The 26,379-nt window shown below is 39.3% G+C and overlaps 1 protein-coding gene across 2 annotated transcripts in view; it reads left to right on the top strand.

The window, feature by feature from the left end:
- Positions 1 to 26,379, top strand: part of CEP192 (centrosomal protein 192) — a 135,178-nt gene that overhangs the window by 96,883 nt on the left and 11,916 nt on the right. For both annotated transcript variants that reach the window (XM_011229453.3, XM_019803391.2), the window contains exons 30-41: positions 1,476 to 1,566; positions 1,719 to 1,895; positions 6,320 to 6,580; positions 6,831 to 6,946; positions 8,459 to 8,568; positions 11,652 to 11,802; positions 16,802 to 16,980; positions 17,785 to 17,908; positions 19,614 to 19,719; positions 20,145 to 20,352; positions 22,778 to 22,857; positions 23,789 to 23,884. In XM_011229453.3, coding sequence (XP_011227755.1) covers positions 1,476 to 1,566; positions 1,719 to 1,895; positions 6,320 to 6,580; positions 6,831 to 6,946; positions 8,459 to 8,568; positions 11,652 to 11,802; positions 16,802 to 16,980; positions 17,785 to 17,908; positions 19,614 to 19,719; positions 20,145 to 20,352; positions 22,778 to 22,857; positions 23,789 to 23,884 — 1,699 coding nt within the window. The remainder of the gene's footprint in view (positions 1 to 1,475; positions 1,567 to 1,718; positions 1,896 to 6,319; positions 6,581 to 6,830; positions 6,947 to 8,458; positions 8,569 to 11,651; positions 11,803 to 16,801; positions 16,981 to 17,784; positions 17,909 to 19,613; positions 19,720 to 20,144; positions 20,353 to 22,777; positions 22,858 to 23,788; positions 23,885 to 26,379) is intronic.

Genomic DNA, 26,379 nt, shown 5'->3' with positions numbered 1-26,379 from the left:
GGATGGGTTAGCCAGGTGACGGGTATTAAGGAAGACACATATTACAATGAGCACTGGGTGTTATACGCAAACAATGAATCATGGAACACTACATCAAAAACTAAAGTACTGTATGGTGACTAACATAACATAATAAATAAATAAATAAACACAGTGTTTATTCCAATGTTTTTGGATTTTTGAAGTTCTTCATTTTCCCATATTTTCATTCATTCATTCATTCAGGTTTTTCTCGCATACGTGTGCGTATGGACTTTGGCTATTTGTTGGTTAGGGTTTAGTATTTTTTTCTTATTAATTTGTGTGGACCCTATATAATAAAGAAGTTAACCCTTTTTATTTTGTATAGTTCCTTTTTAGAACTAGAAACTGAACCCCCCCAAATTGATAACTCTACTGCTTGAAAATGATAACCACATTTCTTTAAAAATAGATAAGATGTAAAAGCTTTTAAGGAATTCTGTTTTTCAGTAAATCTTTCTCAGTCAGTGTTCCTGTGAATGCTTTTCTCGGGTATCTGATAGTGGAAGGTCTTAGATTTTATTCTGAGGTTAAGCTCAGCAACCTTTCTCCTTTATCCCCAGTTGTACAAGACATAGACCACAGTCTAAATAATGTAACTGCCAATATTCAAAATTTGAATAAAATGGAGATTTGCTCATGATTTTCTATTCTCCCAATGAAGAGAGGATTCATATATTTTCAAAGATTGAATGATTTTTTTTTTAAGATTTTATTTATTTATTTGACAGAGATAGAGACAGCCAGCGAGAGAGGGAACACAAGCAGGGGGAGTGGGAGAGGAAGAAGCAGGCTCCCAGCGGAAGAGCCTGATGTGGGGCTCGATCCCAGAACACTGGGATCACGCCCTGAGCCGAAGGCAGATGCTTAACGACTGCGCCACCCAGGCGCCCCTGAATGATTTTTTTTTTTTTTTTTACCACTAGCCAGCTGTTATTGCTAAGTCAATTGTACTTGCATATTATAACTTTTTAAAAGCACGGTTAATTCAATGTACTCTTTAAAAGACTAATTTGTACAAATGAGTCTCTTAGAGTGAAAAATATAAGCAGTGTGCCTGGGACTCCTTGTTCCCATGAAAGGTTCGAATTCAAACTAAGCACGGTATTGACTAAGCAACTTAATGAATTTGTTAAACTGGATTTTCATTTGATTATTTTACAAGACAGATAAGACTTATATGTATAGTATAAATAATAAGGTCCGCTAAGGAGCTATAATAGGAGAATGATTAAACCAAAGAGTTTCTCTGACAAGGTGAGTATGTTTCGAGTATGTTTTCAGAAATGTGGAATCTTAGGACTGTTGGAGATACCTTTCCAGGCTGCTAATAAGTGGCATATGTAATCCAGTCCATCTCTAAACATTGCAGTCAGTTTTAATTGGCTTTGGTTTTATAGTTGTAGCAGTATCCACAGAGGAAAACTACATTTACAATGTGTAATTGTTTCTAGGCTTCAGAAGCTAGCTTTACGAAATGATTGTATATCTACAACCCAGCATCTGCGACTGCTCATTAGAGGACAAGACCAGGACTGCTTTCAGGTTTGTAGAGTACATGGTGCTGTTTCATGTTCCTTTAGACCACTTACATGTGTAGACCATAGCGTGCTGCTTCAGCTTTGAAGCTTTGGGTTGGTTGTAGTTTGATTCGGGCTCCTGCTTTATTGTATGTGGTGATTGTTTTTAAATTGTAGCTTCAGCACACTTTTGGTTCAGAAGAACGACTAACCAGTAACTGTGAGATTAGAATGCGTCCAAAAGAAGACATTCACATCTCTGTGTTATTTGCACCTACTCGATTATCTTGTATGTTGGCTAAACTAGAAATTAAACAACTGGGAATTCGATCACAACCGGGCATTAAGTTCACGGTAAGATGATTTTATTGCTTTTTTCCTCCCATGGAGTTTCTTACATGTTGTAACTATTTGCTTAATATTGGTAAATTATGTATACTCTGCTTTTTGAAAGTCAAAATAGGTGATTGCCTCGCTTCACAAACAAGTTAGGGAGTAATTAATGTACTTTGTACAAGTGTTGTGTTATAAAGTAGTCTCCATAGTATTTCTGTAGGAAACTGTCTCTTCTCATGCCTTTAAGTCTCATTTCAGTTTGAGAATTTTGAAATGTACCCAACTTTATAGGAACACATTTTTTGGTGAAACCAGATCAAACTGCTTAAGATACTGACTTTCCAAGTAAATTGTATTCTTTCAATTCAGCAAAATACCTATTGACACCATTTACTAGACTCTTTTCCAGAACTAGGGATACAAAGACGAGAGCTTTTTATATTTTGTTTCTTCCCAACATAATTTTTAAAAAGGATTTCAACTCATTTCTTTAGATATATTTAGAGCAGTGAGAGATAAAGGTGGTAAATCATTGAGAAAAGAAAGGACAGGGTGGTCAAACACACACTCCGTAAAAGTGCATACCTTAAAACTACACAGCTGTTGGCTCTGGGGCTGGAACTAAAATGTTGGTCCGTTTTCTAGTGTTAGAGAAGGAATGTAATGAATTACAATATAAGCAATGCTTAAAAGGTAGGGTTTTTTGTTGTTGTTGTTTTGGTTTTTTTTGAGAGAGAGAGAGAGAGCGCGAGTGAACAGAGAGGGGGGACGGGAAGAGGGAGAGGGAGAAAGAATCCCAACATGGGGCTCGATCTCATAACCCTGAGATCATGACCTGAGCCGAAATCAAGAGTTGGACCCTTAACTGACTGAGCCACCCAGGCACCCCCGAAACGGTTTTTTAAACAGTAGATCTTAATGGCAAATCTAGCTTTTTTTGATGCTGAAGCTTGACATATTCTCTGTGGAGCTCTTCATTTGGCCCCATGAGCTGTGGTGGGCAAAATTGTTTAAAGATACAAGTGGTCAGGTGCCTGGCTGGCTCAGTCATCAGTAGAGCTCTCGATCTTGGGATTCTGAGTTTTAGACCCACGTTGGGGTAGGGTTTACTTTAAAAAAAAAAAAAAAAAGGCTGTCAGTGGTCGTCTCTAGGAAGAACATCCTTCTACGTGAGATGAGGACACAATGCTGAAGTGCCACATATCCTGACGGTCTGGTTTCAAGTAAGAATCAAGTAGTTTGTGGAGAGGACTAGACGGGCGGTGTCTTTCAGACTATCCTGAGTATATTTCCATTAGTTTCACGTTGACTAGACAAGATGTTAAGATTATTCTTAAGTAAGAATTTCTGGAGAACTAATAATTCCCTGGCGATTTAGGGCAGGACCATTTGATTTGACAGTCACCAAGCAGAAGTTCAGGCTGATGTCCTCTTAAAACAAACCAGGATCCTAGGGGAGTCTGCCTACGTAGATGCCTGTCCTCTCAGAGGAGGTCTGAATGGGGACCTGAAGTACACAGATGAATATGGCTTTATTAAACTCACAAGAAGGCTTGGACCACCAGCACTGCTGTATGTTTGTGGAGATGAGGAACCTGGTACCGTGGCGAAAGAGCACTTAACTCTAGATGAGATTGGGAGTAGCCCTGCCTCTCTTCTTCACACTCACTCCGGATCAATCTCCACTTGCTTGTGCTTCACTCATTTATCTTCCTGGTTTGGTTCTGAGAAACAAGTGAAGTTATGCTTTGTGTACCATAAAGCATTATGGGACTGCAGTAAAGACACATTTAGTGCATGCTGAGTATATGTCAGGCACTGTTCTTCATCATTACTGCATGAATTATCACACTTTATCTTCAGAACAACTGAGATAATACCACTGTCTCCATGCCATACATAAGGAAACAAACCTAGAGAGCTGCTTGCCATGATCTTGCATCTTACAAGGCGGTAAGTGGTCCAGGGTTCAAATTCAGACTGCCTGACGGCAAAGCCCATTTTTATCTATTGTGCAGGCTCTAGGTGTTCATACCACCTCTGTTTTCCAGTCCTGTAGAGCAGCACTTCTCAGTCAGAGGCTATTTTACCTTCCAGGGGACTTTTGGCAATATGTGGACACATATTTGGTTGTAACTGTAGGTGGGAAAAGTGTGCAGCTGGCATCTAGTGAGTAGAAGCCAGGGGTGCAGCTAAACTCCTGCAAGGTGCAGGATGGCCCCCACCCCAAGGAATGACGTAGTTCAAGGTGTCCGTAGTGCGAGGTTAAGAAACCCTGCGCCGGAGCAGTTTTTCCTCTTGAATCTTTGGATCTGTTAGCATCGGTCAGGTTTTATTTCATCATTCCTTAACCTTTTACTCAGCAGTTATTTGCGATTCCTTAGACTTTGAAATACAGGAAGAATACTTATGTTGAGTGTTTTCAAACGTGCACTCTTCCCATTATTTTCTAGTTTCATACATAAAATTTACTGGGAAGTTTCTGTGGAAAGAGAAATTAGAAACAGTTTTGGCTTTCAAAACTACCAAGAGTCACTCTGAATGAGGAAGGATTTGTAGGAGCTTCAGATCTGAAGCACTTTAGAATGCTTCCAATCTTTACTCATTTTGGCAAGCCAATACCAATTTATGAGGTCCCTAAATTTAATTTTTCAAAATGTTATTTTAAGTGTATGACACAACTCAAGCTATTGATGTTTTCAAGTTTGCAAGGCATTCTTTGGAACACATTTTATTTTATTTATTTTGTTTTATTTATTTTATTTTTAAAAAGATTTTATTTATTTATTTGAGAGAGAGAGGGCATGAGCAGGGGGAAGCGCAGAGGGAGAGGGAGAAGCAGACTCCCCTCTGAGCAGGGAGCCTGAGCAGGGCTTGATCCCATAGCCCTGAGACCACGATCTGAGCAGATTGCAGACTTTTTTTTTTTTTTTTAAGATTTTATTTATTTGATAGAGAGAGACAAAGCGAGAGAGGGAACACAAGCAGGGGGAGTGGGAGAGGGAGAAGCAGGCTTCCCACCGAGCAGGGAGCCCGATGCGGGGCTCGATCCCAGGACCCTGGGATCCATGACCTGAGCTGAAGGCAGACGCCTAACGACTGAGCCACCCAGGCGTCCCAGCAGGTTGCAGACATTTAAGCAACTGAGCCACCCACGTGCCACTGGAACACAGCTTAATATTAGGAATGAAAGATCATTTTTAAAGGAGTGCATTTTTTAAAGATATTTTATTTTGTTTTATTTTTAAATTTTTTTTAAAGATTTTATTTGTTTATTTGATGGAGAAAGAGAGTACAAGCAGAGGGAGCAGCAGAGGGAAAGGGAGAAGCAGATTCCCCACTCAGCAGGAAGCCTAACTGGGGGCTCGATCCCAAGACCCTGAGATCATGACCTGAGCCGAAGGCAGATGCTTAACGGACTAAGCTACCCGGGCACCCCTATTTATTCATTTTAGAGAGAGAGAAAGAGAGCACACATGCATGAGCTGGGGGAGGGAGCAGGAGAGAGAGAGAATCTCAGGCAGACTCCCCACTGAGCTCGGAGCTGGATCCCAGGATCCTGAAATCATGACCTGAGCCAAAATCAAGAGTTGGATGCTTAACCGACTAAGCCACCCAGGTGTCCCTTAAAGGAGTGCATTTTAAAGGATATGGAAAGTTTGTTTTCCAGCAGCGTACCTATTTTCCTACATTTTTATTTATAGACTTTATTCCCTGAGTCCTTGTTTCCTGGTAGTGCTGAACCCTGTGGAAGGAGCCTGGCTTAGAGACAGCACCCGTTGGCACCTAAAGCCTGCCTCCAGTCTGCACTTTGGCTACCAGGGGGTCCGTTCTCTGCGATTTGTTTAAGTTACTGGCTTCTGGTTGGTCCCTTTGGCATACTTCTTTCTCAGTTTGGTAGATCAAAAGCTAACAGGATTATAGAACAATAGATTTTGTTTCACCAATACACTTCATTTTCAAAATTGAGAATTATTGGGAAGTTGGAAGAATTGTATGGTGAACCCTCACATACCCTACCCCTTAGATTCTACAATTAGCGTTTTGTCGTATTTCTTTGGTCACATATCTCACCACCCATCAATTTGTCTCTTTTTTTTTATGCATGTCAAAGTAAATTACAAACATCTGTATGTTTCACCCTAAACACTTCTTAAGCAAGTTTATCTATACCATATTCCTTAATCATCTACGCTTGGCTCATATAATAATGAAATAATTCAGCATATTGGAGGGTAAATAATTTTGCAACTCTTCGATTTGTTTTTGGCCTAAGAGTTATTCAATATAATGCTGGATTGGAAGTGAGGTAACTAACCGAAGTATGCAAAGAATAATAATGGTATTAAATCTGTATGGGGTTTTTTTTCTGGCTATAGTTTAATCTTTTGCTTTCTGCTTACATAAAATTAATTTTGGATGTATATATTTTCTCCTTTTAGATACCTTTGTCTGGATATGGAGGAACAAGTAATCTTATTTTGGAAGATGTTAAAAAGTTATCAGACAGTTACATGGTAACAGTGAATGACTTAATACCTGGCAAAGGAAGTAGAATTGTTTTTTCTGTTCATAACACTGGCTCTCGGGCAGCTTTTGTTAAAGCAGTAGGTTTTAAGGATTCTCAGAAAAAAGTTTTGCTGAATCCTAAAGTATTAAGGATTTTTCCAGATAAATTTGTGCTCAAAGAAAAAACACGAAAAGTAAGTATAAGTCTCTGCACTAAAAATATGAACTCATTTTTGGGTTAAATTAAGAATTATGTATTTTATGGCTAAAAGCAAGTATTTGAAAGTAATAAAGGAATGGAAATAACTTTATCTGATCTTAGAAATGCTGTCATATGCATCCGTGTCTGTTGACTGTTTAGGCTCATATGATAGTTAATTCACAATGAAGTGACTTAAGAAAAATATTTAATATTTACTCCTGATTTTTTTTTCTTGGCATCAGGATGTTACTGTAATATATAATCCATCAGACAGAGAGAGCAATTATACAACCACAACAGAACTGTCAACTATATACTTCTTTGGTGGCGATGAAATTTCGAGGCAGCAGTATCGAAGGTAGGTTACTTATCTTAGATGATATTGGAAACTATTCAGTAGAAATAATGAAGGCTTAATAGTTTGGGATTTGAAAGTTACAGAACGTGCTCAGCCACTTATTAGTAAACCGGTGTGGATGGAAACCTTGGTAAAATTTATATAGCTGACAGTCCTCCATGATGTGAGGAAGAAATGCATGTAGGAAACCTGTCTGCCATTTTTGCATTGTGCCTTTTTTTCTAAACATATGTATTGTGCCTCTTCTCCTTTATGCAAATAGGCACCTCAGACTTCATAATAGGACGGTTTTCCTAATGAGGGTAGGTCGATTTTAGGAGAGATTGAAGAACTACAGAAAGAGTGTATTGTGTACAAACACACCTGACTTATTTGTAGTATTTCTGGGAATGTTGTGAATTATTTGAAAGGATTAAGTTGTATTTAGAAATGTGTAGGGTGTTTAACTTGGCTAGCTTAACACGTGTGCTTCTAGAAAATTTGGTACTTCTAAATGTAGTTTAATACACAAAAATGTCAAATTTAGACATTTAGATTTTGGTGTGATTTAAACGTAAGTAACTTTCTTGTATGTTGAATTCAGAGTTCTTGTATTATAAAATTTTGTTTCCTAGCCTACAGGGCCTGAATATAAAATCAGTGAAGCTCAGAACATTTCGTCTGTCAGTAGGAAACCATTCGCTCCCTGTAGGGGAGGGTTATATGCATATACCAGTATTTCCTTCTTCCAACCCTTTGTTCTCGGCTATGTTCTGTTCTGATACATATAGGAAATTGTTTTATTTTTAATCTGTTGAGAATCGTTGGAACATTTAAAAAGAGACTTGAATGATAGGTTGCTACATGATGTTGGAATAGACCCAATGTAAAGAGCTCAACTTTGAACCTGATTTTGTTTCTCAATTAAGTATTTTAGATATAGAAACTGGCATTTGTAGGAATTAGATTACCAGGTTTGGGTTTTTTTCCCCCCTTTCTCTCTACTGGGTTATAGAAATCAACACATTGTTTTAGAACTCCTCTTTGCCATGTATATATAATGAGATTTCTTTTGTTTGTGAACATCTGAGTATTACAGAGAAATTCACATTTCCATTCTCTCAGCTCAGAGATTCTTTAGAAGAGGCCAGGTAAATGCAGTTATATGGCAATTTAAATGTTTCTCTCTGACATCTCTTACTTATATCATGTTCTTGGCATATGATCAAATTCTCACAAATACTGAAATTGTAAGACCTGAAAAGAATCTAATTTTACTCTTTCTACTCTTATTTGAGGGAGCTCTTGTTTTAATGTTAATATTTAACTGACCGTGATGACTGTACTACCATGTATAACTTTGAAGGGAACTTCCAAAACAGATTTTCTTTTAAAAATTACTTATATTAGGATTTAAGACGTGAGATCTATGTACTAATGCATTACGCATGCTGTTTGTGAGATTTGCCAGATACACTAATGAAAAATCTAATTCATGTAAAATCATTTTTGAATAAAAATCTCTATTGGCAGAGCCCTATCGCATAAACCAGGGATTATAGAACAAGTATTTCCAGAACATAGTGTTCTGCGGCACGTTGATTTTGCGGAAAAATTTCAGGATGAGTTACTAGTAACTGAAGGTAAGAATTTCAACATGTCTAACTACTACAAATGATCCAAAAGATTAATTGAGGTCCAGTGATGTGTTATAGAGAAGAAGAGTATTAGATTATGGAGTCAGGCTGAGTTCGAGCCACAGTTCTGCTGTATGACTTTGGACGTCGCTTGAGATTAAGTTTCCTTTTTCGTAAATGAGAGCTACAATATCTAACTTCTCATCCATAGGGAATTGTTGTGAAGATAAAATGAGAGAGCTTTGCTATATAAATGTTAGATATTATTAATGTATTGTGGCGCCTAGTCTATGGATGTACTTATAAACAGGAGGAGAATGGTTATTATTAAAGTAATTACTATTTAAGATTTAATGATTGCAAACTTGAACTCATTTTGAGATTTCTGTGTCTGCTGTGCAATTTATGGAGGATGTGATGGTAGGGGAAAAAAATCCAAAATGGACAGCAGTGGAATAATTCCAGCCTAGATTTTTAGCTCTATTTGAGCTGAATTGTTCAAGCATCTAATGGTGTTTATTACTGATACAAAAAAATATGTATTGAGACATAGAAATTGTGTAAAAATGGGCAGATTTTCACCACAGTTCATAACGTTCATAATGGCAAGAAGTTTGAAATGACCTAAATGTCCAAGAATAGGGCATTGTTTAATTATGTAATGGAATATGTTGAAGCTACTAAAACCATGATATAATTCTATATTGAATGACATGAGAAAGCTCTTCATTAATTAAGAAAAATTATTTTAAAGTTTACATATTAAGATCTCATGGTTAAAATAATTTCATACAGCTACATAGGTAAAATACAGGAGTATACACAGCCTCTGTTGGCAGTTATATTCTGGTAGTAGAATTTCGGGTGGTAGTGTTTTTCCCCCCATTTTTGTTATCTAGTTTTTTAATGATTAAATATATATTGCTTCTAAAATATGAAATGATAAAAGGATATTTATGCCTATGTAGAGGGAATGTAAAATAGTCTGTGATCTTTTTGGTAATTAGGAGTCTCGATCATCTACTCAAAGGGAAGGTAGGGGTGGATTAGTTAAAAATAGTGAAAAGATTTGAAATGGATCTTGTCAGCAGTTGTGTTAAGGGAGCAGAATATGGATTTGGAATTGAAACAATTCAAGACCCATGTCTGCCACTGCATCTCCTCTGAGCTCTACCTTCCTTCTCTCTTCATTGTAAGAAAGATTCCAATAAATAAAAGAATTAAACCGAATTATGCTTTATAGATGGAAGCACTTAGTAACATACCACAACAATCCTGAAGACTGTGATTAAAAGTAGGTAACATGAGGTTGTAGTGGTTCAGAAGTTGGCACAGTTGCATGATTCGGCAACATTTCATTTATTGATTGAATGGACATGTATTGAGAGTAGAGGGTACCAGTCTGTAGAGGTGAAAGATGTAGTCCTTGACCTTTCGGTTCTCATAGACTAGGGGGAGGACCGGTGATTAAAGTGTAGTATGAGAGGGGCCATGATGGAGCTGTGTTTAGGAATCTGGAGGATTCCTGGGTGGCTTAGTTGGTTGAGTGTCTGCCTTCGGCTCAGGTCATGATCTCAGGTTCCTGGGATCGAGTCCTGCATCGGGCTCCCTGCTCAGCAGAGAGTCTGCTTCTCCCTCTCCCTCTGTGCTCTCTCTCCCTCTCTTGCTCTCTCTTGAATAAATAAAATCTTAAAGGAAAAAAAAAAGGAATCTGGAGAATATAGAGAAAGGGTACCCCATTTAAAATGAGGTGACTCTTGAGGTATCTTGAAGAATGAGGAGAAGTTGACAAGATGGAGAAGATGGGGACCAGAATGGGGACGGATATTCCAAGGAGAGGGAGCTGCATGTACGGAAACTCAAGAAATGTGTTATGTTAAGGGGTGTGTTGACAAACCCAACCAAGAGCTCAAGTAACCTGTCAAGACCACCCGTCTGAGATGGGGTTGAGTTGGGGCTTCAGCTAGGTCATTGGGACACTAGAGCACTAGATTCCTTGAGATGGTATAGTTATTGTCCAGGTGAAGGGAAGAACCAATCCCGCTTTGTTTTGTTTTGGTTAGTATAGTAGATCACCTGTGGGAACGTTGCAGTTGAACTTTTTACATGGTTATTTTGAATAACATTTGTTTGAACACATTACTATTACAGGTATTTATAATCTTGCTTTTGCAAAATGTGTGATTTGTGGCAAATATTTTCACACTTGATTTAAACTTTTATAGTCTGACATCTTGGTTATTATAAATTTCAGTTTAACGTACTGTGTTCTTTAAAAAATTTTTCATTTAAAAGTATAATTCTTAATGTCTAATTTATTATTATTTTTCTAAGTGGGCTCCACACCCAGCATGGAGCCCGATGTGGGGCTTGAATTCATGACCCTGACTGAGATCAAGATCTGAGCTGAGATCAAGAGTCAGACAGATGCTTAACTGACTGAGCCACCCAGGCACCCCTCTTAATGTCTTACTTAAATGTAGAGTACAAGCATGTTCTATAAAATTTCTTGTATATATAAATTCAGGTGGACTAATCTAGAGAGGTTCAACTCTAGCACTATTTTATTAATCGCAGTATTTAGTTATATTATTGCCTGGTTTCTAGATTTGCTAAAGTTAAATGTCTATGAGACCACCACTTATAAATTGTATATCCTTAACCTCTTTGTGCTTCAGATTCCTCATCCTTGAAGTGGAGATAATATATACCTACCTCAAAGAGTTGTGAAAGCCAACTAGCTTAGTATGCACGAAGGGGTTAGAACAGTACCTGGCCCACAGTCAGCTGGTTGCATATGGAACTTTGAACATATTCATGCTCTAGTGCTCGCCACAACCCCTGAGCTAGATTGTTACTTTATATTATTCTTGAGGAGACTAGGGTTTAGAGATGGTAAGTTGCCAAATTCAAGGCCAGAGCCTGAACTGCCTATAATTTCATGCTAGTCAGTAGTAGTAAATATCACTGTCACTCACTCCCAACCTAAGAAAATAATATTCTGTGGCTGTACGTGTATAAGTTATCTGTTATATTGTGGTGTGATTATGGGAAGATTCATGTATTTCAAACATTATTTTCTATTTCAGTGTATGATCTTCCCCAACGGCCTAATGATATTCAGCTCTTTTATGGAAACATGCGTAAAATTATACTTTCAGTAATTGGAGAATTCAGAGACTCCGTGTGTAGCAGTGAATTCCTTCAGCCTTCTTCCAAAGCCAGCTTAGAATCTGAAAGGTAAAACAGACAAAACATCTTTCACCAGATTTCAAGATAATTTAATTCATAGTAGAGCTGATCTTTTCTCTGTACTCTTTTGCCTCCCAAAATGTTTATTTCATCTTTATAGTTTAGTTTAAGTTGAAGTAATTTCAAATTTACGGAAAAGTTTAAAAATAGAACATACACTACCCTCATTGAGATTCCTCAGTTGCTGACATTTTACCACATTTACCTTATTATTCTTTATGTATGCACAACTTTTTTCTGAGTCATTTAAGAGTAAGTTGTGGGCATGATGACCAGTTTGTCCTAATTTTTCTAAAAACACACACCTTCTCCTAAATAGCTATAGTAAACCCATCAAAATTAGGACCTTAGTATTGTTAAAGTGCTAACATCTAGTCTATAGATTCCATGCAAATTCCCCAGTTCCCTAATAAAGTCCTTTATAGTTAAATCAAAGAAATAAGCAAGAAACTTCCTCTTTGGTCCCGAATCTAATCTGAGATCACACATTACATTTAGTTAGCCTGTTTTCTTTACCCTTTTTCAATATAGAACACTTCCTCGGTCTGTCCATCTTTCTTTCATGACAGAACACAGAGGGGTTGGGTCATCAAATCAGAGCCCCAGAATTAAATATATTATCCAGAACTAAGAGTTAGTAATAATTTTAGGTGAAAACATAAGGAAATCGGGATTGTTGATGATGCTTTCTAGGCATCTTTTTTTTTTTTTTTTTTTGCAACACTAATACTCTACTTTGGTTCAAATTTAACGCAAGGTCTCTAAGTTGTGCGTGTGATGATACGATGCTTACACAAAAGGGGGAGCTGTTTCAATTACAAAAGCTCTCTATTTTATACTTGTGTAATTACATACATTATGTGATATCTTTTCAACTATGCCACATAAATTCATAAATTTCAGATTTCTTTACCATAACCAGTTCTAGACAGACCAGGAACATCCTGTTACAAGCATTCCGTAGAAAAGTAAATTAGTGTGTTTGCTGGGAGATGTCGTTAGGAAGATCACAAGGGGATTTGACCAAGTCATCCTTTTTTTTTCCTGGGCATTTCCTAGTAAAAAGGGGAAAAAGGGCTGCAGGCCAGCTGCTAACCCTTTTCATACCAGTGACCTTGATATTTTTGTAGAGTATAGACCAGTTATTTTGTAAAATGTCCCTCATGCCATAGAAATGATGCTGTTTTCTCAGTGCATCTTCTCAGGTGGTAAACAATGCTGATTTGTCCCATTACTAGAAATGTTTTTACTGCTTAAAGTGGGGTCTGCCGGGTTTCTCTACTGTAGTTAATAAATGTCTTAAAGGGAAATCCTTAGAGATAATGAGTCATCTTATCACACTTGTAGTACCCAGTGATGATTATTGCCTGAATCATATCAGTACTGTCTTATTTACCAAATGGTGATTTTCTAATTCTGTGTTTCTACATTTACTAGTTGTCTTTCCACAATGAGGAAGAGATTTACTTTACCCTCTTTTGTGTACTTACTTATATCTGGGTGGACTGCTGGATTCAGTATTAATTGGTCGCTTAACCTGGCTCATTATTCACTGGCATAATGGATATTCTAGGTGTGACGTATACTTTCCCTGTCCCAGCCCTGGAATAAAAGTCCTGATTCCTTTTAGTAGAGAATAGTATTAGAAACCGGGATATGAGTAGTAAGTGTGCTGTTGATTTTCAGGTGTTACTACTTCTAGGACCCATCGTGGACAGAGCTAGGAAATATATGTATTTATATATAAATCCACATGTACCCATATCTGTTTATAAATATGTGGAAATCATGAGTTCACACTGGTATTTCCAGTATTGAGAATCCTGGCTTCATCGTCCTCAGTACATTTGCATTTACTCAATTCTGTTTTTAACCATTCTTCTCATCACACGGGCTGTCTCTGTGGCACAGTGTTGCCAACTCGTACTGACAGAGTTCTCTGGAAGTCCCAGCCACCACCTGAGAGCTAACACACCTACCTAGTGCCTCCAACTCATTCCAGCTTGCCCTCCTCTCTATACTTAAAAAAAAAACAAAAAAATAAAAAATCTTATTAGAGTATAACTCATATGCAATATCCTTTTAGTTTCAGATGTATAACATATGCATTATGAAATGGTCTCCACAATAAGTCTAGTTACCATCTGTCACCAGACAGTTATAATATTATTGACTATATTCCGTATGCTGTATATTACATCCCCATAAATTGTTTATTTTATAACTAGAAGTTTGTACCTCTTAATTCCCTTCACCTATTTCACCCACATCCAGCCCCTCTCCCCGCCTCCTGAAACCACCAGTTTGTTTTCTGTGTCTTAAGAGTCCGTTTCTGTTTTGTCTGTTCATTCATTTTGTTTTTTAGATTCCACATATACGTGAAATTATTTAGTATTTGTCTTTCTCTGTCTGACTTAGTTCATTTAGCATAATACCCTCTAGGTGCATGTTGTCACAAATGGTTAGATTTCATTCTTTTTTATGACTAATATTCCACTGGGTATATAAACCACATCTTTATCCATTCATCTCTCCTGGACCTAGGTTGTGTCGATATCTTGGCTATTTTAAATAATGCTGCAGTGAACATAGGGATGCATATATCTCTTCAGATTGGTATTTTCATTTTCTTTGGATAAATACTTAGAGTAGAATTGCTGGATCATATGGTAGCTTTATTTTCATTTTTTTGAGGAACCTCCATACTGTTTTCCATAGGGGCTGCTCCAGTTTGCGTTCCCACCCGCAGTTCGCTTTGCTGACACTCATTTGTTGTGTTTATAAGAGCCGATTTGAGAAGGGTGAGGTGATTTCTTGTGGTTTTGATTTATATTTCCCCAGTGATTAGTAATGTTGAGCATCTTTTCATGTGCCTGTTGGTGATCTGGATGTCTTCTTTGGGAAAATGTCTATTCAAGTCCTCTGCCCATTTTTTAAATCAGGCTATTAATTTTTTTGATACTGAGTTGTTTAATTTCTTTCTATCATCTGGATATTAACTTCTTATCAGATAAATGATTTGCAAGTATCCTCTCCCTTTCAGTAGGTTGCCTTTTCATTTTGTCTTGATGATTTCCTTTGCTGTACTAAAGTAGTATCTATCCTTCTCAAATTATTCCAAAAAATAAAAGAGGAAGGAAGGCTTCTGAATTCATTTTATGGCGCCAGCATACCCTGATACCGAAACCAGGCAAAACACCATAAAAAAAGAAAATTACACGTCAGTATCCTTAACACAGGTGCAGAAATCTTCAACAAAATATTAGCAGACTGAATTCAATAATATATTAAAAGGATCCCTATACTTTTTTTTTTTAAAGATTTTATTTATTTATTTGACAGAGAGAGAGACAGCCAGTGAGAGGGGGGAGCACAAGCACGGGGAGTGGGAGAGGAAGAAGCAGGCTCCCAGCGGAGGAGCCCAATGTGGGGCTCGATCCCAGGACTCCAAGATCACGCCCTGAGCCTAAGGCAGATGCTTAACGACTGAGCCACCCAGGTGCCCCAAAAGGATCCCTATACCTTTAATGATAATTCTTTTCTAAGATATTCAATCAAAGAATTAAAGATAATAGTTACATAGATTAAAAATTATATTAAAAACCACTTAAATTGTGAGGGGCTGGTCTTAAGAAACTAAACAGCTAAGAAGCAGCTTTATAATTTTCAAAAAATTGCTTCTGACTTTTGGCTGGTACCTCCATTATATCTCAGTAGAGGTCTGACTGGAAAAGGAGCAGGTGAGAGGGAAATGGGTAAGAGGGTGAGGAAAGGATTCCTCTCTGTCTGCTGTCTACTTGCAATAAAGATGGAGCTCTGCTGTGTGGTAGGAGAAGTTGGGCACTACCCAGCTGAACTGCAATTAAATCATGTGCTTCTGTGATTACAAAATTTGAATTACAGTTTTTTGTAATCTAAGGCTAAACACTTTTAACACTTAATAAAAAATCTTCTTAAACCTTATCAGCATTTCTCACCATAGTATTTTGCCCAGAAGACTTTCTTTGATGTTAGCATCATGAAACCAGTTATCATTGTATAGTTATAGATATATTAAAAGTTCTGTTTTTTAAAAATTCTTAATATTGGGGGCGCCTGGGTGGCGCAGTCGTTAAGCGTCTGCCTTCGGCTCAGGGCGTGATCCCAGTGTTCTGGGATCGAGCCCCACATCAGGCTCTTCCGCTGGGAGCCTGCTTCTTCCTCTCCCACTCCCCCTGCTTGTGTTCCCTCTCTCGCTGGCTGTCTCTCTCTCTGTCAAGTAAATAAATAAAATCTTTAAAAATAATAATAATAATAATAAAAATTCTTAATATTGGGTGGTTTTCTAGTAAATCTTTTAAGAGACTTCAGACGGCATGCTAAATTCAAGACAGGAAAGAAAAAACTGAGTATTGTAATGAAAGATTCGTATAATAATATTTGACCTATACTGTATTTTTATACATTACTTCAAGAATACACAGTGAAGGGGCACCTGGGTGGCTCAATTGTTAAGCGTCTGCCTTTGGCTCAGGGCGTGATCCCAGGGTTCTGGGATCGAGCCCCACATCAGGCTCCTCCACTGGGAGCCTGCTTCTTCCTCTCCCACTCCCCCTGCTTGTGTTCCCTCTCTCGCTGGCTGTCTCTGTCGAATGAATAAATAAATTTAAAAAAAAAAAAAAAAGAATACACAGTGAAGAATTTTTATTCCATGAAACATACACAATATACTCCATAATGCACTTTTAGTTTTATCTAAATATTTTTAGATTTATGAAGAATTAATATAAGAATATGATACAATCTGGCTTTTTATCTTTTTTAAAAACAGAAATATAATATTTTAATGCACAACTTCTGTACAACCAAAAAGTAAAACATCACAGTAAAATTTTGGTTGGAAAACATGGTATTTCATTTGCAGTGCATGGCAAATGGTTAACATCCTTAGTCATAAGGATCGTTTTTAATTTCTTTCCTCTTCCCCTCTCTCTTTCTGTCTCTGTAGTGAATCCGACAGTTCCGGGAGACATGGTGGCAATGTGTCTTTGGATGTTTTACCAGTTAAGGGTCCTCAGGGTTCTCCACTTCTTTCACAAGCTGTTTGCCCACCTCAAGATAAATCATCCTCTAAGGAAATGTGGACTGTCCAGCCTGAACACTTGATTTTGATAGCCCCTCCTGCTTGTGAGTATATCAACAACGCAACAGCGGTGCACTCTGGAAACCAGGGCTGTAGTCACTCTGAGCCCGTTACTCATCTAGGAAATATACTCTGAGTATATACAAATGTGACCAGTGGCTTACATAGGTCCTCCACTCCCCTACTGAGACCTACCTCGCACTCAGCCTGAGCACTGTCTAGCACACGGCCATCATCCTCATTCCAAGCTTCCAGTTCCCCCTAGAGCCGGGCCACTTGTCCATGGACCCTTCCTCCCACCACATCCCTTCCCCCAAAGAACTCATTTGGTACTTGGCATCTTTTACTCTTCACCTTGATATAGTTGTTTCAGAGTAGGAACAAATCTGGTACCAATGTATGTGCCCAAGATAAGACCAGATAGTAATAATTTCCAGATGTCCTTTTTTCTCTTTGTTCAGTAATCTTTGTAATTTAAGGGTAAACAAAATGGTCTCATTTTACCAGGGATTTGAAATTCCTGTAAAGCAAAATTAAGTTGGTAGACTTTTAGGATTCATTTTTTTTTTTTAAAGATTTTATTTATTTATTTGACAGAGATAGAGACAGCCAGCGAGAGAGGGAACACAAGCAGAGGGAGTGGGAGAAGAAGAAGCAGGCTCATAGCGAAGGAGCCTGATGTGGGGCTCGATCCCATAACGCCAGGATCACGCCCTGAGCTGAAGGCAGACGCTTAACCGCTGTGCCACCCAGGCGCCCCTTAGGATTCATTTTTACTATTTATTAACATTTGGGTTCTTTTCACTAATGCTAAATGTAAATTTTATTTTCTTTATGTGATATAATAGGTGATCTGGCAAAAACCGCATGTTTCCAGATTTTAAATAATTCCATTAGGTTACTGAAATTTGAGTTGTACTGGCCGGCACATTGCCTTACAGTAACACCACAACATGGATTTATCCCACCAGAGTAAGTATGACTTCCCTTTCCTCCAGGTGTCATTCAGATGTTAGCTTGGTGACTTTTGAAGGATCAGGTATTATGCCATTTAAATTTATTCAGTAGAATTTTACCATATGTTCGCTATACAGGGCTCCATGTGGTTTTGTGGGACCACAGTGAAGTTCAAGATTAATGCTCCTTAGCAGAGTAGAGCCCATGTCCACAGCCACGTATTGTGTATATAGCCTAAAAGGGTTAAGAGACATGAGAGAGGTGGGAAAGATTACCTGAAGTGGAAAACATCAGATTGTGCAAGACGTATTACTCTGCGTACCAAATTACAAAGCAAGGGATACAGCTGGGCAGATGATGAAGGGTGGTGGTCCCTAAAGCCCAGATGGTTCTGTCCTTCATTACCTTGGTAATGAACTTATTTTGCTGGTTTTGTCTAAAGGACATTTCATAGACAAAGTTTCCTGACTTTTAGTATGTCTGAGCCATAACCTAGCTTGGCATTTTTTACAAATAATATTCTAAGAAGGAAGTCTTGGGGACCAAGTGCTGATAAGCAGCTGTCCTCTGTGTGCAGCTTAATTATTGATAGGAGGTAAAGCTGCAATTCTGCAGCTTTTCAAGGACTTCATCAGGGTTGCCATAGAACATTCACATCTGAAAGTTGCTTCCTATTTGGGAATGGCAACTTTGCAGACGAGCAACATGGAGTTTATTTACTTTTGCAGAGTGATGAAGTATGCATTTTAGAGGAGTTTAGTTGACTAATACTGACCTAAGGTATGGTTGGGCATACTCCAGAGAAACATTCCTAGGACCAAAGCAATCAATTAAACATTTACTAATTAATGGTTGAAAAGATAGGGAAATGATAGAACAGATTGTTCACAAATAACTTCTAACATCATCCCACATATTTAGCTGTTAGGAATGGAAAATAATCTTGCTCTGCCATTTTTTTTTAAAGATTTTATTTTATTTATTTATTAGAGAGCATGAACAGTGGGGGAGGGGCAGAGGGAAAGGGAGAAGCAGACTCCCCAGCCCTCAATCCCAGGACCCTGAGATCATGACCTGAGCTGAAGGCAGATGCTTAACTGAGCCACCCAGGCACCGTTGCTCTGCCATTTTTGACACGTGTGCCAAAGTGTCTTTTGTAACTGGTTTTTTCTTGTGAGCCACAAATCTGATTACATTGTCCACATTTAAAAGTCATCTTTGACATTCCATAGCTCTTGAAGAGAACAATGAGCTCAGAAGGTTTTAGCAGTTGGGTGAAAAACAGTATTTTTTCATTTCTTTTCCACCCCCCCCTTTTTCTTACTTTTTCCTTTCCTGCTATTTCGTTCTCTTTGCACTGTAACTGTATCATTGTTTATTATCAAGTGGCTCGGAGCTTTTGTATATTGGTCTTGTGCTCCAGAAATTTTTATTTCGAATTGCTTTTTAAATGGTATTTCTATGGTATGGTCTGTTTTCACATGAGTTTTCCCCTTAGGTTCATGGGTTTACGCCACTCAGCTGTGTGTTAGTCACTGAGTTGGGGCTGATGTTCTGCAGAATTGCAGAATCAGACATGTATGGAATCTCACCTCTTCTCTGCTCTTTCTGAGCAACAAGGAGAGTTGGTCATTGATAGAACAGTACATATAACTCTTGTGGTTATTGCTATTAAAGTGTAAGATATTCTTGGTTTTCATTACTAAATTCTCTTTTTCAGGAGTAAGCTACAAATTCTTGTGAGTCCTAATTCCTCCTTATCCACAAAACATTCAATGTTCCCATGGAGTGGTTTAATCTATATACACTGTGACAATGGACAGAAGGTACATTAAGTGTTTTTTTAAAGCAACATCTTTCCCGTTTTGCAGCTTAAGTGTTGTGATCCTTATTAGCACGCACTTTTCAGAAATGAAATGAAGGGGCCTGTTCTTTCAGCCCAACTAGGCTTATTCAGATAGAGAACTTAGCACAGAGTTTTTCCATTAGTGATCTGAACGATTCTCCTGGGTGGGGCAGGAATGGAGAGTGGAGCCTAGAAACCAGTATTAATTTGCAAAGTCCGCTTTGAAAAAGGAGTTGGGGGAGAGAGGGGAGAGTCAACGATTTACTTTGAGATCTGAATAAATTGTGTCCATCCATGTTTCATTTGTTTGGCATTACTTTTCTCCACCGTGTTTTAAAAATAAGAATTGTTTCTTTAAAATGATAGATCCATTGTGTCTTACTTTCTTTATTTGGCTCATTTCAGAAAATTGTGAAAGTTCAAATTCGAGAAGACTTAACCCAGAAAGAACTCCTCACTCATTTGGCCTCCAGCACATTTGGAATCCTTTCCCCAGGAACTGAGCCTTCAGTTAGTCATTTGGTGAAACCAATGACAAAACCACCTTCCACAAAAGTTGAGATAAGAAACAAGACTGTTACTTTCCCTGCAACAGAACCTGGTGAAACTTCAGGTGTGGTATCACAAAGTTCTTTAATTCAAATGGCCACTGACCTGTTGAGTCTAACACTCTGTTTTTAGCGACCTTTATTGTAGTGACAGGGATAAAATTGTCCCCTATTTCAGGAGAGACTCAAGTTGTCATTGGCAGTCATTTCAATGACAGGCCAGATTTGGGGGAGCTTAAAAATTTTAAAATGTTAAATCTAGGTGTTTAAGAACTGTTTATATTCCTGGAGTCTCAGATTCCACCTGGTCAGAACCATCCCTCCCCAGTTCTCTCTAGGTCTTTTACCAGAGCTGCTAATAAATTAGCAGCTGAAGAAGAAGAAAGTGGCTAAGACCTAGTTCTGTCCTTCACTGATGAGACTTTGAGGCACTAAGAGGTTAAATAGATAAACTGTTTCCCCATTTGTAAAATGGCCATCATAATTGGCTCCTCTCACAGAGGGCTTTGAGGAATAAATGAAATAACACATTTAAAGCACTTGGCATGGTGTTTGTCACCTAGTAGGCACTCAGTATTGCTAATATTCCTCCAGGGTCCTGAGAACACTGCTTTTGTTTTCCTTCCCTCCCTGCCCCGTGATGGCTCAGTCTAAGAGACTGGGATTGCACGTGGGACCTGTTGGAAAGGGTGTGGGCCTTCTGTCACCTGGCCCTCATTCCTTGCCTCTCTCACTGGCTTTGTCTTCCACTCACACTCAATTTCCACAGCCCATCCTGTCCCTCCCTGGTCAGCGCCCATCCCCTCACTCCATCTTCCCCGCTCACGTCCTCTAGGAGATCCGGCGGCTCTCTGGCCTCATTCAGACTTCCAGGCCACTGGCCCTACTACCTCCTCACTTTCCCCCACACTAGCTTCGGCCACTTCCGCTTGAATTCTGTGGTCTGCCAAATACTGCGTTAGGAACGCTCTTAACTGCTGTGTGCCCCTCCCTCTGCATTCCTGACTGGCAAGATCCTAACCCTTGTTAGAGCCAGCCGTCTACCAGCTCCATGTCTCTCCTGTAGCAGCACAGCGCTGCGGGAGAAAACTGTGGCCGTGCCTACACATTTGTGGTCTCCGCTCTCAGATGCCGCTCGGCACCAGGCTTTTCTAGTAGCCCTCCTTGGTGTGTGTCCTTTTCCGTTTCCTACAGTCATTTGACAGCTTCTCTCTTCTCAGTGCCCCTCTCCTGCTCCTGCTCTCAGTCTTCCCAGCTCTCAATTTTGCCTAACACATTGCACATACAATGTGTTTGCACATTGTCATTGGAAATACAAAAGCCATTAGACTAATTGTGAGACTTCTGCTTCCATTCCAGACGAACCCTTCTACCGGGAATCTAGGCCCACCTGTTCGTGCCGTCTCAGGGCCTTCCTTTCTGCCCCTTCTCTCTCCTGTGTCCTCAGTTTCTCCCTTTGTTGATGCCTTTCCATTGGCACACAGTACGCTCTGCCATCACATGTTTAAGGAATGCCTTTCTGGGCCCCACATCTCCTTGCTGCTCTCCCTGCTTCCTCAACACTCCTCCCTCATGGAAGGATTGTGCTCCCCGCCTTCATTTCCTCAGGCTGTAACCAAACTGGTGCTGCCACCTTGCCGTTGACCCCGCTATTGCGGTCACTGAAAAGGAGTGTCTCTTCTGTGGGTCTTTGTTAATTTGATCCCTCCACACTGGCTACCACTCCTTCCTCCTTGGACTACTTCTTTCTTGTGTCTCTCCAGGTTTTCCCTGCTTCACATGCTCCTCAGGTTTCGCCGATGACTCTTTTTCTTGCTGGGCCTGCCTGTGTCCCCTTCTTTCTCTCTGCTCTCCCTGCACCCCGCTCACCTTCTGCGTGTTGGCATCTCACAGAACTCTGATTTTACCCATGAAACCTGCCTCTCCTCCAGCCCTTCCCATGTCAGTAAGTGGCACCACTGTCTGCTCATTAATTAAGCCAAATCCCTGGAAGTTATTTGCTCTTTGCTCCCTCCCTCTTCCCACACAATCCACTAGCAAGTCCTTTGCAGCCTGTCTCCAGAATGGATCCCCTGTCTACCTGCTGCTTCCTCCCACTGCCATGACGCAAGCCTGATGCAGACCACACCACAGGTCCTCTCTCAACGCGACTGCCGCTGTGGCCTCGTGCCACGGTGCCTCATCCACTCTGACCCCCTTGTGGTCTCTCTTCTCACAGCAGCCAGTGACGCTTTAATATGTCAATCAACTTATAGCTCTCTTGTGTAAGCCCTTCATTATCCTTTAATTAAATCCAAAACAAGAGATCTGTCAAATTTGGTTTTATTAGAAAATACTGTGAATTCCCATTCGGCTTCTCTAAGGATCTGATGAGTGTATTTTTCCCCTATGATGAAGTAATTAGTCGTTATTACACATTATCACAGTAATCTTCTTGTTTACTTACCTCTCCAAGAGTTGTTTGAGTTGTGACTTGTGTGTTCCTTTTAGAAAATTTTCTGGAACTTGAGAATCATGGTAACACAGAAGTGAAGTGGCATCTGTCATCCTTAGCTCCACCTTATGTCAAGGTCAGTAGTGGTTGCCTTAAATATATTCATTTTAATGTGTAAACTTTACTCAGGGTGTTTTTATACTGAATTATGAGCATAGGCTGAGATTATTGGGGGTTTTTGTTCCTCTAATCCACCTACTTGATTTTCTCTATAGGTGAGGCTAATACAGGCCCCATCTTTTCCACAAGGTGGTTTTTAGAGTCAGATTAGAGAGTGTATGTGAAAGCACATGCTTGCTCATTTAATGCTACCTCCTACAGTCCCGATTTTTATCTGAAATAACTTTATTTTGAAAAATATATCAAGATTTTATTATGGAACAGTGTGTGTGTGTGCACACGCATGTGCATTTTTCTTTCCCACGTTCTGAGTGCCATTATGTGTTTTCAGCTGGTAGGATCTAGTGTAGGGGACAGGGTTGCATGTTCCTTGTCAGTGAGTGCTAGCCCACTCTATACTGCAAATAGTCTCCACCGGTGGGCCCTACCTGAATTGAGCATGTTGTCATGTGTGTTGTTGAGAATGTTCTGGCCTTTCTGCCATGTATTTTGTGTGACAGTAGCAGTTTTGAGCCCTAATACTAACAAAATGCATGCAAAAGATAGTGCTGTACCTACTGAAAGAAAATAAAGAACTGGTATTGCATATGATGTTAAAATACACATTCAGCAAGGGTCTTCAGGGTCCTTGAGGGGCAGACAGTCCTTGAACATTATGAGCATCATCCTAAAGATGACTGTAGCCACAGAGGAGTGGCTGCTGATGGAAGGAGGAGAGTCAGTGTGAGGCCTTTGTGAGCAGAGGTAAGCAGTGCTCCCACTCCTAGGCAGGCACTGAGCCCTCCTGGCCCCTGCAAAATGGGTTTGTGTGTCTTTGGTAACCGTAAAGGTAATGGTGTCGCTCTGACTTTCTTATTTTTTTCATTTGATTGCTTAAATGATTGTAGGGAGTTGATGACAGTGGAGATGTTTTTAGAGCTACCTATGCAGCATTCAGGTGTTCTCCTATTTCTGGTATACTGGAAAGCCGTGGAATTCGGAAGGTGAGTTTTGACATTTTTTTCATAGCCATTGATAAGAACATGGTGTTGATTGACCGGGAGACCCTCATTTGTTTCCACCCAGAATAGTTGCTTCACCTAGATGAATGCTGCTCTGCTAACAAGCAGCTTGCCAGAGGAGAAGACCTGCCTCAGTGCATGTCAGTGGACTGCTTCCTGCCGCAGAGGTCTTGCTTTCTAAACAGCTAAACAAAATCCCATGCTTAGTGGTAGGATTAATTTACATTCTGCTATAAGCACTTCATGTGGCCACAGACTGCCAGTACTTACAACACACTTTGAGTAGCTCTAATCTAGACAATAGTTTTATCTACCAGCCATAATAGAAAAATCTGCCACTACTCAAAAACAACTGTGTTCCTGTCATAGTCAACCGTGTATCTTCATGGGCAAATGGTGATGGATCTTTTTAGTACCATGACCCTCTTGAGTTCTAATTCATTTGCAGACCCAACATAGCTTTTTCTTTTTTTTTTTTTTTTAAAGATTTTATTTATTTATTTGACAGAGATAGAGACAGCTAGCGAGAGAGGGAACACAAGCAGGGGGAGTGGGAGAGGAAGAAGCAGGCTCATAGCAGAGGACTGATGTGGGACTCGATCCCATAACGCTGGGATCACGCCCTGAGCCGAAGGCAGACGCTTAACCGCTGTGCCACCCAGGCGCCCCATGACATAGCTTTTTCAAATATCCCTTAGTGACACTAATCATTCACTTGGTCTCAGTAATATACTTTTTCATGCTAACAGCTGAAACTCATTTAAACTATAGCATTTATATCACATTGGTCCATTTATTCAGAGATTCAGACTTATAATCAGTTCTAGACTATAGTTGTGAACTCATTACTGACTATACAAGAATCTTTGAGCAGTGATAGTCACATACCCTGTGTACTTTACTAGGTCTGTATAACAGGCTTCCAGAGGGTTTCTTCTCGCTTTTTTTGGAAAGACATACTGTTCTACAGCATAGTTTATTTCATTTCCCAGGCCACAGTAGCAGCAAAGCAGCATAATAGGGAACAGACACATTGCTTAACAAAAGTTCAACATCTGGGGCAAAGGCGCTGGGGGAAGGGTTGCAAAAAAACCCGGCAGGAAAGACATCCCATGTTCATGGATCAGAAGATCTAACATTACTAAAATAGCAGTACTCCCTAAATTGATCTACAAATTCAACATAATCTCAATCAAAAATCCCAGCTGGTGTTTGGTTTTTTGTTTTTTAAAGAAATTGACATGCTGATCCTAAAATTCATATAGATGTGCAAGAGAACCAGAATAACCAAAGCAATCTTGAAAAAGAACCAAGTTGGAGGATTTACCTTTTCATTTTCAAAATCATACTAATCAAAACTATAGTGTTGACATGAGGCTAGACATATAGAATATGTGGAATAGACTTGACGGTCCCGAAATAAACCCTCATGTTAATGGTCAGTTGATTTTTTGCAATAAGGGTACGGAGACAATTCAATAGGGAAAGAATATCTTCAACAAATGGTGCTAGGACAACTGATATCCACATGCAGAAGTATTAAGTTGGGTCCTTACTTCACACTATATCCAAAAAGTAACTTGAAGTAGACCGTAGACCTAAATGTAAGAGCTAAAACTATAAAATTCCTGGAAGATTACATAGTAAATATTCATGACCTTGGGTTAAACCTTGGTTTCTTAGATATGACACCAGTAAAGCACAAGTGACAAATGAAAATATAGATGAATTATCAAAATGTAAAACTTGAGTACATCAAACAATACTGTTAAGAAAGTGAAAAGGCTTCCCAGATTATGGGAGAAAATGTGTAGAAATCATACATTTAATGAAGGATTTGTACCCAGAATGTATAAAGAACTCCTACAACTAGATAATGTAAAGACAAATAACCAGTTAAAAAATGGGTAAAGATCTGAATAGAAATAAAGAGGGGCACCTGGGTGGCTCAGTTGGTTAAGCGCCTTCTGCTCAGGTGTTGATCCCAGCATCCTGGGATCTAGCCCCGCATTGGGCTCCCTGCTCAGCGGGGGATCTACCTCTCCCTCCCCCTGCTCTTGTGCACACTGTCTCTCTCTCCTTCTCTCTCAAATAAATTTTTAAAAATCTTTAAAAAAAACCCAGATCTGAATAGACGTTTCTGCCCCCAAAAAAGATATACAGGTGACCAATAAATACACAAAAAAATATTTAGAATCACTGTTCATTAGGGAAATGCAAAACAAAACCACAGTGAGATATCACTTCACACCCCTAGGATGACTGAGATTTTGAAAATCAGACAATAACAAGTGTTGGTGGGGATATGGAGAAATTAAAACCCTCATACATTGCTAGTGGGAATGGAAAATGGTACAGCTGCTGTGAATAACAGTTTGACAGTTCCTCAATAAGTTAAATGTAGAATTACCATATGACCCAGCAACTTCACTACTAGATATATACCCCAAAATATTGAAAACCAGTATTCAGAACGC

This window comes from Ailuropoda melanoleuca, chromosome 14 (genome assembly GCF_002007445.2).
Source record: "Ailuropoda melanoleuca isolate Jingjing chromosome 14, ASM200744v2, whole genome shotgun sequence".
NCBI classification, from domain to species: Eukaryota; Metazoa; Chordata; class Mammalia; order Carnivora; family Ursidae; genus Ailuropoda; species Ailuropoda melanoleuca.
The sequence above is the reverse complement of the archived record's forward strand: the minus strand, read 5'-3'. Positions and strand labels throughout refer to the sequence as shown.